The sequence below is a fragment of the Drosophila miranda genome (assembly GCF_003369915.1).
Source record: "Drosophila miranda strain MSH22 chromosome Y unlocalized genomic scaffold, D.miranda_PacBio2.1 Contig_Y1_pilon, whole genome shotgun sequence".
In the NCBI taxonomy this organism is placed as follows: domain Eukaryota; kingdom Metazoa; phylum Arthropoda; class Insecta; order Diptera; family Drosophilidae; genus Drosophila; species Drosophila miranda.
Genome location: NW_022881603.1, coordinates 19206631 through 19220690, shown reverse-complemented (window position 1 = coordinate 19220690; position 14060 = coordinate 19206631). Strand labels below are relative to the sequence as shown.

The following is a 14060-nucleotide window of genomic DNA, read 5'->3' as shown; positions in this document are numbered from 1 at the left end:
GCCGGCCTGGTGCGGCTTACTTGCGGGTTCCGAGGTGTTCCAGTGAGGCTTTCGGAATTGGGCCCGATTCGTCCCGCTTTCGTTTTGTTGTGCCGTTGGCCGCGTGTACCTGGGTGGTTGTCGATGGGGGATGAGGGTCGCTGGTACGTTTCGTTCCTGGATACTCTCGAGCTCTGTGGCCAGCATTGTTAATTGCTTCAGACTTCTCAGTTCGTGCATTCGCACGTACAGCTGGTACGCCGGGAGGGTGTTGTCATAGATCCGGCTAAGTTCCTTGGCTTCGTCGTACCCGGCGTGGTGCATGAGCAACCGGAGCTCGATGACGAAGTCCTTGAACGGTTCGCCCACCGCTTGTTTGCGGTCCCTGACCTGGTCTTCGAATTGCTCGAAGTACTGGGGAGGCAGGAAAAAGGCTAGGAATTCCTGGCGGAAATCGGCCCAAGAGGCGCTCTGGAGTCGGCTGGTGCGGAACCAACGGTTGGCTCGGTCCGTGAGGAGCTCTGCCATGGCTCGCGGCACGTAGTTCAAGTCTACCCCGTACGAGAGGGCACGCTCTTCCAGTAGTTCGACGAACGACAGTGGGTCGTCCTGCTCGTCGAACTGGATTCCCCACTTTCGAATCCGTTCCGCCATCTGTGCGGCGTGACTGTAGTAATGACCGTCCGTGGGGCCATTTCCTCCTGCTGTCGGCAAGATCCTCCTCATGGGCGAAGGCCTTGGCTCCGGGGGCGGGGGCTCGGTAGATCTTCGTCGGTTATCGATGTCGGTGAGGTGCTGGCTTTGCCCACCATGACTCCTGGAACTTGTAGGCTGAGTTTGGGGTCCGTCTTTCGCTTCTCTGTTAGTGCTGAGATGTCGGGCTGGGACGATCTGGCTCGTCCTGGCGATCTGGCGTACTGCCGCTCGAGCTCTGCCAACCTGACCCAGGCATCCTGTTCGAGGGGCCCGGCGACTAGTTCGGCGAAATTTCTCCGCAAATCTTCCACGTTGCCCTCGCGGCTGAATCCGAATTCCTCCGCGAAGGACTCCAGCTCCTCTCGGCGGCGTTTGTGTATCCAGCCGGTACTCACCCCTGGGTTGGCGACGAATTCTCCAGGGTAATACCCACTGGGCTGTTCCTCTGTATGGGATTACATCGCTTCGATTGTTACTCGAGTTGGCTGTTTCGCTGGGCTTGCGCTTTTCTTTCACTAGGGCACTGTGCCGAGCTTCGCGGCTGACGCTTCGAATTTCTTCTCGGGGTGACGGCACTGTTCCCGTTTCTCTGTCGCTGTGTCGCGCTTTCGTCTGCTCGTTGCGCAACTCTTGCCGTTGGTATTGTGCGAGGTCGGGGTTTTCTTCGGGTCGTTTTCTTGTGTTTTTCTCCAGTGGCCGTGGGGTTTTGTTCCACAAACCCTACGCTGACGTTCCCTTGGGTCCCTGCTCGGGCGCCACTTGTGATGGACCTATTTCAGGCTGAGGTAAGCTCAGTCCCGTCCAGGGGTCAATCCTCAAGAAATTTGTAGAAATGTGATGGAACCTTAAGGGCGTCGTCAGGGGGCGGCCTGTCGTAGAGAGGTGGATCGGGGCTAGGATGGGCTCTCGCTCGTCGTGTATACGAAACGGCTGCGTAGACTCGGGGTGGGGTGGCGTCGGTGCCTCGACTAATTGGGGTGAACTTACGCAATCGGGGGTTTTTTATACCCGATACTCAAAATGAGTATTGGGGTATATTAGATTTGTGGTAAAAGTGGATGTGTGTAACGTCCAGAAGGAATCGACTCGACTAATTGGGGTGAACTTACGCAATCGGGGGTTTTTTATACCCGATACTCAAAATGAGTATTGGGGTATATTAGATTTGTGGTAAAAGTGGATGTGTGTAACGTCCAGAAGGAATCGTTTCCGACCCCATAAAGTATATATATTCTTGATCAGCATCAATAGCCGAGTCGATTGAGCCATGTCTGTCTGTCCGTCTGTCCGTCCGTCCGTCTGTCCGTCTGTCCGTCCCCTTCAGCGCCTAGAGCTCAAAGACTATAAGAGCGAGAGCAACGGTGTTTTGGATCCAGACTTCTGTGATATGTCACTGCTACAAGAATATTTCAAAGCTTTGCCCCGCCCACTTCCGCCCCACAAAGGGCGAAAATCTGTGGCATCCACAATTTCGACGATACGAGAAAACTAAAAACGCAGAATCGTAGAAGATGACTATATCTTCTAGAGTGCAAAATCTGAACCAGGTCGTAGGATTATTATAGCCAGAATCAAGAAAACAATTTCATTCTTTCTCGCTCTGTCTCTCTCTAACACACAGGTTTCATGGTCGGGTTTGCCAATTGCAAAATATGAGTTCAAGGATCTCAGAACCTATAAGAGCCAGAGCAACCAAATTTGGTACACACACTCCTTTAAGATGTCACTATAAAACGTTTATCTCAGAATTTAACCCCACCCCCTTCCGCCCCCACAAAGGACGAAAATCAGTTGCATCCACAATATTGCAGATTCGAGAAAACTAAAAACGCAGAATCATAGATAATGACCATATCTATCAGATCAGATCATTTTTATAGCCAAAAGGAACAAATCAATTTGCACTGGCTACGCAGCCCCCGACGTCACGCTCAGACTGATTTTCTGTCTCTCTTGCACGCACTCTTTGTCGTGTCGTTTAATATTAGCGGCGTCTGCCGGAGGAGAGCCATACTGACTTAGTATCGGGTATAACTGTAGAGTTGCGGTGTCCGCTGCAACTCACAACGTTCCCCCTCGTTACTTTGATAATTCGACACTTTATTGTAATTCTTAGCGGTTTAAATGAACTTATTTTAATTGGTCGCCGATGTCTTCTTCTGAGTTCCGGGTAACGCGTCTGTACTCCGGACCGGGTCTCGGCGTAAGTTGCTCTTTGGTTCTCGTCGCCGACTTTTTATAGGCCCGTATTGCTGGGTCTGCGGGTTTGACAAATGCACTTCCGCGTCGGGGTGCACTTTGCCGTTCTTGGAGATCGTCGCAGATTTTGGCGGCGCCGACTTTCCTCCGTCGATGAACCCGGAAGACCGCACTCGGCCGATGGCTTGGCTTGGAGTGGGGGAAAGTTCGCGGGACCTGATGTCTTTGGTCATCGTTCTGGAGTTGGCACGTGTTGATCGGTGGTTGCTTGCGGAGGGGGGCGTTGGTTGCGGGGTGTGGTGCGATGCTCTCATTATAAGTCGGGGGACGGATTGTATCGAAACCGTTTAGGTTCGTTATGATGTATGATGATTTTATGCTTCAGGAACGTCTATAAGTTTTGCCGGAGTAATCCGATCAAATTGAGTAATTGAAGAATATACTAGGTATAGGACGGATGCGAAATATATATAGTATTATAGGTCCATATGTTTAGATGATGGATTGAAACACTCTTGTCTTGAATTATTTTGCAAATATCCGATCCAAATCGCAGGACATAAGCCACACAAACAAGGAGCAAGTCTTGTGTCTTTAGTTTCTCTCTCTCTCTCCCTCTCACTGTGTCTCCCAAATGTGCAACAGCTGCGGGCAAAGTTTGACAAATAATAAAGTTTTTAATTATAAGCAATGGCAAGACAAGGCAAGACAAAAAGTTTCTTTTCTCGATCGCATCGAAGGAAAAGACTTTCCCCCACAGTCAAGTGCGTGCCCACAACTTTTGCATGTGTGTGTGTGTGTGTGTGGGTGGGGGGGGGGGGGGGAGGAAATGGAAGTCAATGAAGTTAGTGCCGGCAGCAAACGATATGAAACATGCCTCAAGAATACTCGTAAGAGCTGAAGCCAAAGCCAGGCGGAAGTGTTTGTGTCTGTGACATTTGCATGACCCTCCCTCCGGGACTACCACCCACTATTCACCCTCCCTCTCTTTCCCTCTCTTCCTCGAAGTATGCAATAAAAAGCTGGGGCAGAAACTTATTGGTTTGCCTCTGTCTCTGTCTCTGCCTCTGCCTCTGACCGAAATAATCACGAAGCGGAAATTCAAACAGTTTGCGCCGTGGCTGGAAGTGCAGCTCCAGTCGAGGCTCCAACCAGGCTCCAGGTTTATCCCGGCGATTTCCGTTTTGGCCACGGAAAGCCATGCTCCGTGCGTGAGGGCGAAAGTTTTGTGCTCCGCGAGCAAGGTTGCGTCATTGCAGGTGCCATTTCCATCAGGAATGGCATAAGGGGAAAAGTAAACCCCTTCCCCACCAAGACGTATGGGGAAGGAGAGAAGGCGGCACTTTACGTAATTGGATAAGCCCGTGTGTGCTTTAGGTATGGCCAACAGTGTGGCTAAGCGGCTTACGGCCGATAGTTTGTGAGACAAAAGGGGTGAACCACAACAACATTCATACTATCAGCAGGGAAGCGATAAGATACAACCAATCTTTATAACATAAATGGCATTAGACATCGCCAAAGCATGCCCGCATGGGCATCCCATAGCAGTAGGTATATTCGAAATGATTCTTCATAGAATTAAACATAAGATTATGTGGCATACAAACTTCAGTTCCTGGATTTTATTCACTTGGCTGGGGCCTGTTGGAGAGTCTTGTCTTTGTTCTTGACAACATCGTCGATCCACGCCTCCCAGTTCTTCTTCCACTTCTCCATGGCCTTGGCCTTGGCCTCGTCCTTGAGCGCACTGTACCGGATCGAGTTCTTGGCAATGCGCTTGAGGAACTTGAGGTCGGCATTCATGGGTGCGATGCCCAGGAAGGCCATGTAGAAGTCGTGCGAGAGCGGCGAGGCGCACCAGAAGGCGGGACTGCCCGAGCAGATGACCAGCGGCACGTTCTCGGCGATCAGCGTGGCCGCCGGATGGTTGCGGTAGTCGGAGCCCAGCTGCAACACCTGGTTGGAGACGGGGCACACCTCGAGGGCGATGTTCATGTACTTGGCCAGCTGCATCAGCAGCGGGTGCTTGGTGATCGTGTACCCGTGTCCGATCCGCTTCGCTCCCAGCATTATGGCGTCGATCAGGTTCTCGTCCACGTGGGAGCCGTACCAGTTCGTCTGTTCGGCGTGGAAGTAAAAGTTGATGTTGTCGGGCAGCTTGATCAGCTCCTCGACGAATTGGCTCAGCGGATGGCCAACATCCTCCTGGCCCACCAGATCGAATCCAATCACAAAGCCGGGGAACTCTTTCTGCAAAGGCAAAGGCAAAGGAATACGGAATACAGAATACAGGCTCGCTCGCTGTCTCTCACATTTAGCTCGGTGCATTGCTTGACATACTGTCTGACGACCTCCGGCTGGACATGCCGCAGCGGGGCGTAGATGAGCTTCGCGCCGATAAAGTCCGGGTAGTCCTTCCTGAAACGTTTCATCACGTCCTGGTAGATTTGGACGGTCTCGCGCATCGGCAGCTTCTGTCCGTCCAGGCAGTACAGCTGGGGCATCGTGGTCCGCACCTCCATGTACTGCACCCCGTCCGCGTGGAACTCCTTGAGGGCCTGGTAGTAGTACTCGGCCCAGACGGGGGCGTACTGGATGAGGCCATCCAGCAGATCGAAGATTTCCATCATGTGGCGCCAGGCCTCTGCGTTGTTCTCGAAACTCTCCTTTTGATACATGCTGAAGCGTCGCCGCAGGTAATTGTTGTGGTTCTCCTCGCCGCGCCGCTCACGGAGCTGCTCCATCGGCTCCCACTGGCCCTCCGGGTGAAGGCCCTTCGTGGGCTTCTGCTCTGCGAATCGGAACTCAACCACGCAACATCCCTCGTCGATAGTGCACACCCAGAGGTGCTCCTTGTACATCAGCTGGATGAGGTAGTCCGTGCTGCACAAAGAGGTGTCGTGCACCTTGAGGGCCCCCCCCTTGGGCATCTTGGTCAGTATATTGAAGAGCGGCGACCTGCGGATCTTGTGCAGCACCTGGAAGATGTGGTGGCCCGGTGTGAACTTGCTGGGGTCCAGGATGCCCTTCTGGTACTCCCTCTTCTTCTCGCACATGATCACCTCGTTGGCAGCGCGCTGCTGCAGCGTCAGCTGGATGTCTTTGCCCACTCCCCGGTACCGCTCAAAGGAGGTGAGAATGTCGCACAGTATTCGGTACTCCTCGGGCGTGCTCTTCCGCAGGTTCGTGGCTCCAATTATCTCCCGCAACGACAGGATATCCGTGACCTCGTGCAATAGACTTTGTGGCCGAAACAGGCCTGACATCCTGCTAACTAAAAGACTATAGCACTTCTAAGGGTGCGAATATTTTCAGGGATGGTGGGGGGGGGGGGGGGGGGGGGGGGGGGGGGGGGGGGGGGGGGGGGGGGGGGGAGGAAATGGAAGTCACTGAAATTAGTGCCGGCAGCAAACGATATGAAACATGCCTCAAGAATACTCGTAAGAGCTGAAGCCAAAGCCAGGCGGAAGTGTTTGTGTCTGTGACATTTGCATGACCCTCCCTCCGGGACTACCACCCACTATTCACCCTCCCTCTCTTTCCCTCTCTTCCTCGAAGTATGCAATAAAAAGCTGGGGCAGAAACTTATTGGTTTGCCTCTGTCTCTGTCTCTGCCTCTGCCTCTGACCGAAATAATCACGAAGCGGAAATTCAAACAGTTTGCGCCGTGGCTGGAAGTGCAGCTCCAGTCGAGGCTCCAACCAGGCTCCAGGTTTATCCCGGCGATTTCCGTTTTGGCCACGGAAAGCCATGCTCCGTGCGTGAGGGCGAAAGTTTTGTGCTCCGCGAGCAAGGTTGCGTCATTGCAGGTGCCATTTCCATCAGGTATGGCATAAGGGGAAAAGTAAACCCCCCTCCCCCACCAAGACGTATGGGGAAGGAGAGAAGGCGGCACTTTACGTAATTGGATAAGCCCGTGTGTGCTTTAGGTATGGCCAACAGTGTGGCTAAGCGGCTTACGGCCGATAGTTTGTGAGACAAAAGGGGTGAACCACAACAACATTCATACTATCAGCAGGGAAGCGATAAGATACAACCAATCTTTATAACATAAATGGCATTAGACATCGCCAAAGCATGCCCGCATGGGCATCCCATAGCAGTAGGTATATTCGAAATGATTCTTCATAGAATTAAACATAAGATTATGTGGCATACAAACTTCAGTTCCTGGATTTTATTCACTTGGCTGGGGCCTGTTGGAGAGTCTTGTCTTTGTTCTTGACAACATCGTCGATCCACGCCTCCCAGTTCTTCTTCCACTTCTCCATGGCCTTGGCCTTGGCCTCGTCCTTGAGCGCACTGTACCGGATCGAGTTCTTGGCAATGCGCTTGAGGAACTTGAGGTCGGCATTCATGGGTGCGATGCCCAGGAAGGCCATGTAGAAGTCGTGCGAGAGCGGCGAGGCGCACCAGAAGGCGGGACTGCCCGAGCAGATGACCAGCGGCACGTTCTCGGCGATCAGCGTGGCCGCCGGATGGTTGCGGTAGTCGGAGCCCAGCTGCAACACCTGGTTGGAGACGGGGCACACCTCGAGGGCGATGTTCATGTACTTGGCCAGCTGCATCAGCAGCGGGTGCTTGGTGATCGTGTACCCGTGTCCGATCCGCTTCGCTCCCAGCATTATGGCGTCGATCAGGTTCTCGTCCACGTGGGAGCCGTACCAGTTCGTCTGTCCGGCGTGGAAGTAAAAGTTGATGTTGTCGGGCAGCTTGATCAGCTCCTCGACGAATTGGCTCAGCGGATGGCCAACATCCTCCTGGCCCACCAGATCGAATCCAATCACAAAGCCGGGGAACTCTTTCTGCAAAGGCAAAGGCAAAGGAATACGGAATACAGAATACAGGCTCGCTCGCTGTCTCTCACATTTAGCTCGGTGCATTGCTTGACATACTGTCTGACGACCTCCGGCTGGACATGCCGCAGCGGGGCGTAGATGAGCTTCGCGCCGATAAAGTCCGGGTAGTCCTTCCTGAAACGTTTCATCACGTCCTGGTAGATTTGGACGGTCTCGCGCATCGGCAGCTTCTGTCCGTCCAGGCAGTACAGCTGGGGCATCGTGGTCCGCACCTCCATGTACTGCACCCCGTCCGCGTGGAACTCCTTGAGGGCCTGGTAGTAGTACTCGGCCCAGACGGGGGCGTACTGGATGAGGCCATCCAGCAGATCGAAGATTTCCATCATGTGGCGCCAGGCCTCTGCGTTGTTCTCGAAACTCTCCTTTTGATACATGCTGAAGCGTCGCCGCAGGTAATTGTTGTGGTTCTCCTCGCCGCGCCGCTCACGGAGCTGCTCCATCGGCTCCCACTGGCCCTCCGGGTGAAGGCCCTTCGTGGGCTTCTGCTCTGCGAATCGGAACTCAACCACGCAACATCCCTCGTCGATAGTGCACACCCAGAGGTGCTCCTTGTACATCAGCTGGATGAGGTAGTCCGTGCTGCACAAAGAGGTGTCGTGCACCTTGAGGGCCCCCCCTTGGGCATCTTGGTCAGTATATTGAAGAGCGGCGACCTGCGGATCTTGTGCAGCACCTGGAAGATGTGGTGGCCCGGTGTGAACTTGCTGGGGTCCAGGATGCCCTTCTGGTACTCCCTCTTCTTCTCGCACATGATCACCTCGTTGGCAGCGCGCTGCTGCAGCGTCAGCTGGATGTCTTTGCCCACTCCCCGGTACCGCTCAAAGGAGGTGAGAATGTCGCACAGTATTCGGTACTCCTCGGGCGTGCTCTTCCGCAGGTTCGTGGCTCCAATTATCTCCCGCAACGACAGGATATCCGTGACCTCGTGCAATAGACTTTGTGGCCGAAACAGGCCTGACATCCTGCTAACTAAAAGACTATAGCACTTCTAAGGGTGTGAATATTTTCAGGGAATTTTCTAGAATATTTAACAAACTGAAAAGTACATTTTGAGAACCAGCAAAACACATACATCTTGATTGAATAATCTTCATTGATTGGAAGTTGGAAAGTCTCCTTGAAACCTACTGCTGATCGCAAGACCAAAAATGTTTCCATTTAATTGCGTCTTAAAGCATTCCCCCGCCTGGGGAGCTCTCTGTATTGGGTTACTGTGAGGCAGAGCTCTCCAGATAGTGTTTTTCTTGCACCATCCACTTGTCAATCATGTGGGGCTGTCTGCCACGAATATATGATGTCCAAAGGCCACACAGCTCCCTGCCCCGCCCCCATCCATGATTTGTGCTACCAACAAAATGGATGAACCACCCTGAACTGTGGGAATTCGCTTGGCTGGAGCATACATACATACATACTCTGGATATTCTGCTTAAGTATTTTTTCAGCAGCATGACATTACATTACATTACACATACACACGAAGACGTCTCTTCTCGGGGGCACGTCTTCGTCGGGAACAGAGATGCCCCAAGGCCCATGGAAACTTTTCAAGTGTTAACGAGTTTTGTTGCACACATGTGTCGATTGCATATGGAGTGCACTTAACTCGAAAACTTGAACGACATTTAAGCATTTGCCAATGTTCAGTGTTCTTCTTGATGCCACCACCCACTCTGCCCCACCTTGTTTGTTGGTGCAACAACAGAAGCAGCAGCAGAGGCACACGACAAGAGGCAAACTGAAATTCCTTTGGAATTTTGCCGGAAAACGAAATTTGATTTTATGCAAAAACAATTTGCATCTTAATTGACTGCCACATGCCACATCCCACAGGGAGCTGTCAATCTCAACCAGAATATAAGAGTATGTGTGCCTGGAAGAGTGCTCCTTAATTACTTTTCATCACTTCAGATCAGAGTTGAAAGGGTATTTATGGGTCCAAGAGATTTCCTAATGCTATGCCTTAGATGCAATCGATTCCATATTTCCATGCATTTCTATCTACATCAGAGCTGTGCAAACGACTATGGACATGGGGTCGGATATTAACTAAAATATATCTTAAATTTCCAGCATTCCAATTCCCAGGGAATTCCCATTCTACCTCCATCTCTGCCCATCCGAATGGACCTGCCCTCTCTCTCTCTCTGTGGAAATATGTGTTCTTTCCTACATCTACATCTAAAGACCATTTTCAGTTTTCTTTGCCCGCCTCCTCTGAGCCTCTGAATATTAAGCGGAATGTGTGCGAATAAGACACAGTTCTCGCAGGCCATAAGAAAGGGTTCGGTGCCAGGCCTCTGGCCTGTTTATTTTGCCGCCTAAGCTGGCTAATTTAATATGCATAAATGCCGGCACATGTTTCATAAACATTTTAAAGCATTTTAAAGCGGGGTCCAGTCTCCAAAAATGGCTTCATTATCAGGGCTCCCTCTCTATCTGTATCTCTCTCCATGGATTGCCAAGGACAGTCATGTGTGTGTGCTAAAACTTCCGGGATATGCAGTCGGCCGGACGAGGACAAATGTACTTCCGCCTAGTAACAGGGACTGGCAGCAACAAAAACTGTTGCATGTTTTTGTCCTCCGGCCGAGATGGCCAAACAATGGACTCGGAATTAAATGACATAATTAAACCGACTGCCACCAGTCGTCAAAATGCTGGCGATAAGCCATAGTCCGGAGCTCGGAGTCGTCCACAGTCCGTGGCTTGACAACAGCTGTTTAAACTCTTTGCCTCAAAACGCCACTCACTCACTCCCAGTGTTCCCTCCTGCCCGTTGGAGCTGAGACAATGCTCATCCGCGGCTTGTGGCTGTCGTTTTTATCTCTTCCCATTGTCATTCGCACAATGCCCGAAAATGGGCGCCCCCACACACACTGTCAGGTCCTGTGTCTGTGTCTATTTCTTCCTTTGTGTGTTTCATTCTACTTTTGGTATTTCATCAAATTGATTTGTCTTCAAAGCCCTGCCCTGCCCTGCCCTGCCTACTGAAGCATTTGCATTTTGAGGCATTTCAATTTCGTGGCACGTTGTTGCCTATTCGAATTATGTCAATAGAATCGCGTCTCCAATAAATGTCAACTGTGACAGGAGGCAGGCAGGATGGCTGGGGGGGGAACAGCAGCTTGTATTTACTGCTCCTCTGCTGAATAACGACCCTACACACACGTACTGTCAGAATACTAGGTGCGAATCCGTACTCAGTCATCATCCTTATAGGTTTTAAGTTTATTGCTGCTTCAAGAGGTTTTCCATCGTGATTTTTTAAGAAGAAATATACTTATCCGATAAAGGAATAATTTTCTATAAGACTGCCTTATATTTATAAGAGTAAACTATGTCTTATAATTATTTAAACAAACAAACTAACGTCAAGGCCAAAAGTCAAAAAAGATAAGGTGAAGTGCATTTCTACAAGGTTGTGGAACCCCATCCTAGTTGGTCATTTTAAAATTCCCTAATACTCGGCAATACTTAATTGCCAGGTACTTCCTTAGTTCTCAGGGTTAAATGGCTCAATTTCTGAATGTTAAAATCCCCCTGCGCACTTGAGCGTTTTGCCATATAGCGTTTTGTGGACATTGCCTGCTTAACATTTAATGGCCACACTTTGACTAGCCAAATGGTGGACCCAAGATCTGTACATGTTTACGGCACTCTACGGCCATTGCCATTGCCATGGAGTGGAGCATGGGGCATGGGCAGCCATAAGAGTAATAAAAAGAAATTATAAAATAATATTAACAATCTAGCAAGCTGGGAAACAGGCACTTAGAGCCGGACACGGAGCCAACAAAGTGTATAAACAGTAGCGGAAAAAAGAGGAGGGAGAGCATGGGGAACACCCGTGGCATTTTACATTTATGGTTATGTGTGGGTGCTGCTGCCACTGCCACATATACGAATACAGCATGCGGTGGCACAGAGCTTGCATTAAAAGTGCACGCGCAATTAAGACGCCAGCAGCAGTGGCAGCATCATCCTAGTCCTCGTCCTCGTCCTTGTCGTCCAACTAATTGGCCAAGCTGTAAAGCAATAAGGCATGGCAACTTTGTTGGTCCATAACTAAATTTGTTTGTTTGCTGTCGTTGGCCCCGCCTAAGGCCCTAGCTGGACCGACCGCTGAGCACCAGCCAGTACCGTTCCTTCACCAAATTCTTCTGCATAACCGTACCGCAAGAAGCTTTTAATCCGGCGAGCAACTGGGCTTCAGAGTCGTAAAACCTTATCATAAGTAATCTACATAGACAAATGTACGAGTACGAGTGGGATATGGGAGGAGGGAATGAGGGATTAATGGGAGGAGGGAATAAGCAAAGTCTATGCGACTATTGAGAGAAGAATCTTCAACTCTGTAAGCTCTCATGAGAGATCTTTTCCGCAAGCTTTCTTTATGGATTAAGCTCGCTCTCTTCTGATATCCGTTTCTCTAAGCTCGCTCACCACTGCTCGCTTTCTCTGCTTGTGAGTCTTGGATCTGCCTCCTTTGCACCAATGGAGGCTCACAATACTTTGGCTTCTCTTTTAGGGAGAGCTTTTAAATGGTCTATGGCTACATTTCCATAGAGTAAACACAATTCGCATACCTTCGGCAAGCTCTTTGTCTGTCCTTTCAGCACAATTCCTGGTGACATATATCTTACTTAAAATTCCATACAACACATGCTCGAACACACACCCCCACACACACACCACCATGGGTATCAATTACTCAACAAAAGCCACGAGCCGACACAAACAAGCACCATTCATGGGGATAAAAAACAAAAAACACGAAGAACTTTTATAATAAAATTATTAGTTTGGGCACAGAAATAGACAACTTTTTAGCCATACATTTCATATGTGGTAAATGTCACTTCAGGGCATAGTTTTTACCCAAACAGCAATAGGGAAAATGTTTGGCAAATTCTCGGCTCTATACGTGGGGTGTTTTCGGTTCCATTTGAATGCCAGGCCTTGCTCTGCTCTGCTCTGCTCTGCTCAACAATTAAACACTTCCTTGGAGTAGAGCTGAGGCGAGGTGCAGCAGAGGGGAGAGTAAACATTTGCATTTAAATAAAAATTCATTGCATTTTGTTGGCGCTTTTCATTAGCCCATCGCTCCCTACCGTCTCTGGCTCTGTTTGCGTCTCTCTTTGCGCCTCTGGATCTGTCTCTTTTCCGCACTGTCGTCTGCCTTTGTTGTGTGTTCCGTCTGTCTCCGTCTCTGTCTGGCACCCAAAGTGACTTTCAATGTAAACGTCAGAGCTTTGTGTCGTTGACATTTGTGCGCCACCAGACGACAGGGCCGCCGCCGGGAAAGGTAAGACGACGACGGCAACAATTTACGATAAACATCTCAGCGGCATGCAAATCCCTTGTAGGAATTGCACGGCAGAGCACTCCAGCTGAAGAGCTGGGGCTTTATTTAAAAGTATACCAAAATACTCCTCCTCTGTTTGCGATCCAGGCAGTTCTTCAGCTTCACCAGCTCCTGTATCTGCGGCGATAGTAGGCCCACATATCGCAGATCGAGTGTTTCTTGGCGCGCTCGCAGAACGGAATCGGCTCCTGGAGCTCGTGCTTGCGACACTCCGAGAAGCTCGGGTACTTCGTGGGTCGCTTCGTGCAGCACGAAGGCCGGAAGTTGAGCTTGCACGAGGGAGGGTTCCTCACAAGTCGACAGTGGATCAAAGAAAACTTGCAGCAGGGCATTAGTTTTCGATTTATAAGGTAAAACTTATCATGCAGGCAGGCACATTCACAAATATGAATGATGCCGTTTCCAAATTTGTCAATAGTTGCACGGAGGTAACAGGTCAAAGTAACACTGTCCTGTATTATCGACGAGGTGCAAATCACAATAATAGAGGAGGCCGAGGTTATAATCGTGGCAGAAATTACAACCACAACTATTATAACCGAGGTGGTAACAACAACAACAACAATAATTACAATAACCGTGGAGGAAGACGAGGCCAAAATCGAGGAAGAGGCCGAGGTAACTCCAACCAAGGTTACAATAATAACAATGTGAGAGTGACGCAAAATGCGTCGGAAAACTCTCAGAACCCTTTAGGAAACAATCAGTAAATGCAAAGGTTCATTCCATCAATTACAGTCTTAATATATTTGTCACTTTTTATAATCATTCAACTGAAAATAAACTCACATTCCTAATACATACTGGTGCAGACAATTTCAAGAAGACAAAATTATAAACATCCAAGGCATAGGCCAAGGTGTTATAAAATCTCAAGGAACAACTTCAATAGAACTTCAATCAACAAAATATATTATTCCACACGAATTTCATTTAGTAAATTCAGATTTTTCAAT

The 14060-nt window shown here is 50.0% G+C and overlaps 1 protein-coding gene and 1 pseudogene across 1 annotated transcript; both read right to left on the bottom strand.

Annotated features, from left to right (window-relative positions):
- Window positions 1–4413: 4413 nt before the first annotated feature.
- On the bottom strand, window positions 4414–6169 carry LOC117189401 (adenosine deaminase 2-like). The gene is made up of 2 exons (XM_033394535.1): window positions 5190–6169; window positions 4414–5127 (listed from the first exon to the last, which is right to left on the bottom strand). The coding sequence occupies exons 1-2, from the start codon at window positions 6141–6143 to the stop codon at window positions 4504–4506; spliced, it is 1578 nt and encodes a 525-aa protein (XP_033250426.1). The 5' UTR covers window positions 6144–6169; the 3' UTR covers window positions 4414–4503.
- An 808-nt stretch (window positions 6170–6977) lies between these two features.
- LOC117189388 lies at window positions 6978–8747 on the bottom strand (annotated as a pseudogene).
- Between the last annotated feature and the right edge of the window lie 5313 nt (window positions 8748–14060).

What these genes read in the sequence shown, in the direction of transcription:
- LOC117189401 (XM_033394535.1), bottom strand. Translation starts at nt 6,143, where the DNA reads ATGTCAGGCCTGTTTCGGCCACAAAGTCTATTGCACGAGGTCACGGAT. An exon ending in AGCAATGCACCGAGCTAAAT is followed by an intron (nt 5,128 to 5,189) that starts GTGAGAGACAGC and finishes TTGCCTTTGCAG; the next exon opens with AAAGAGTTCCCCGGCTTTGT.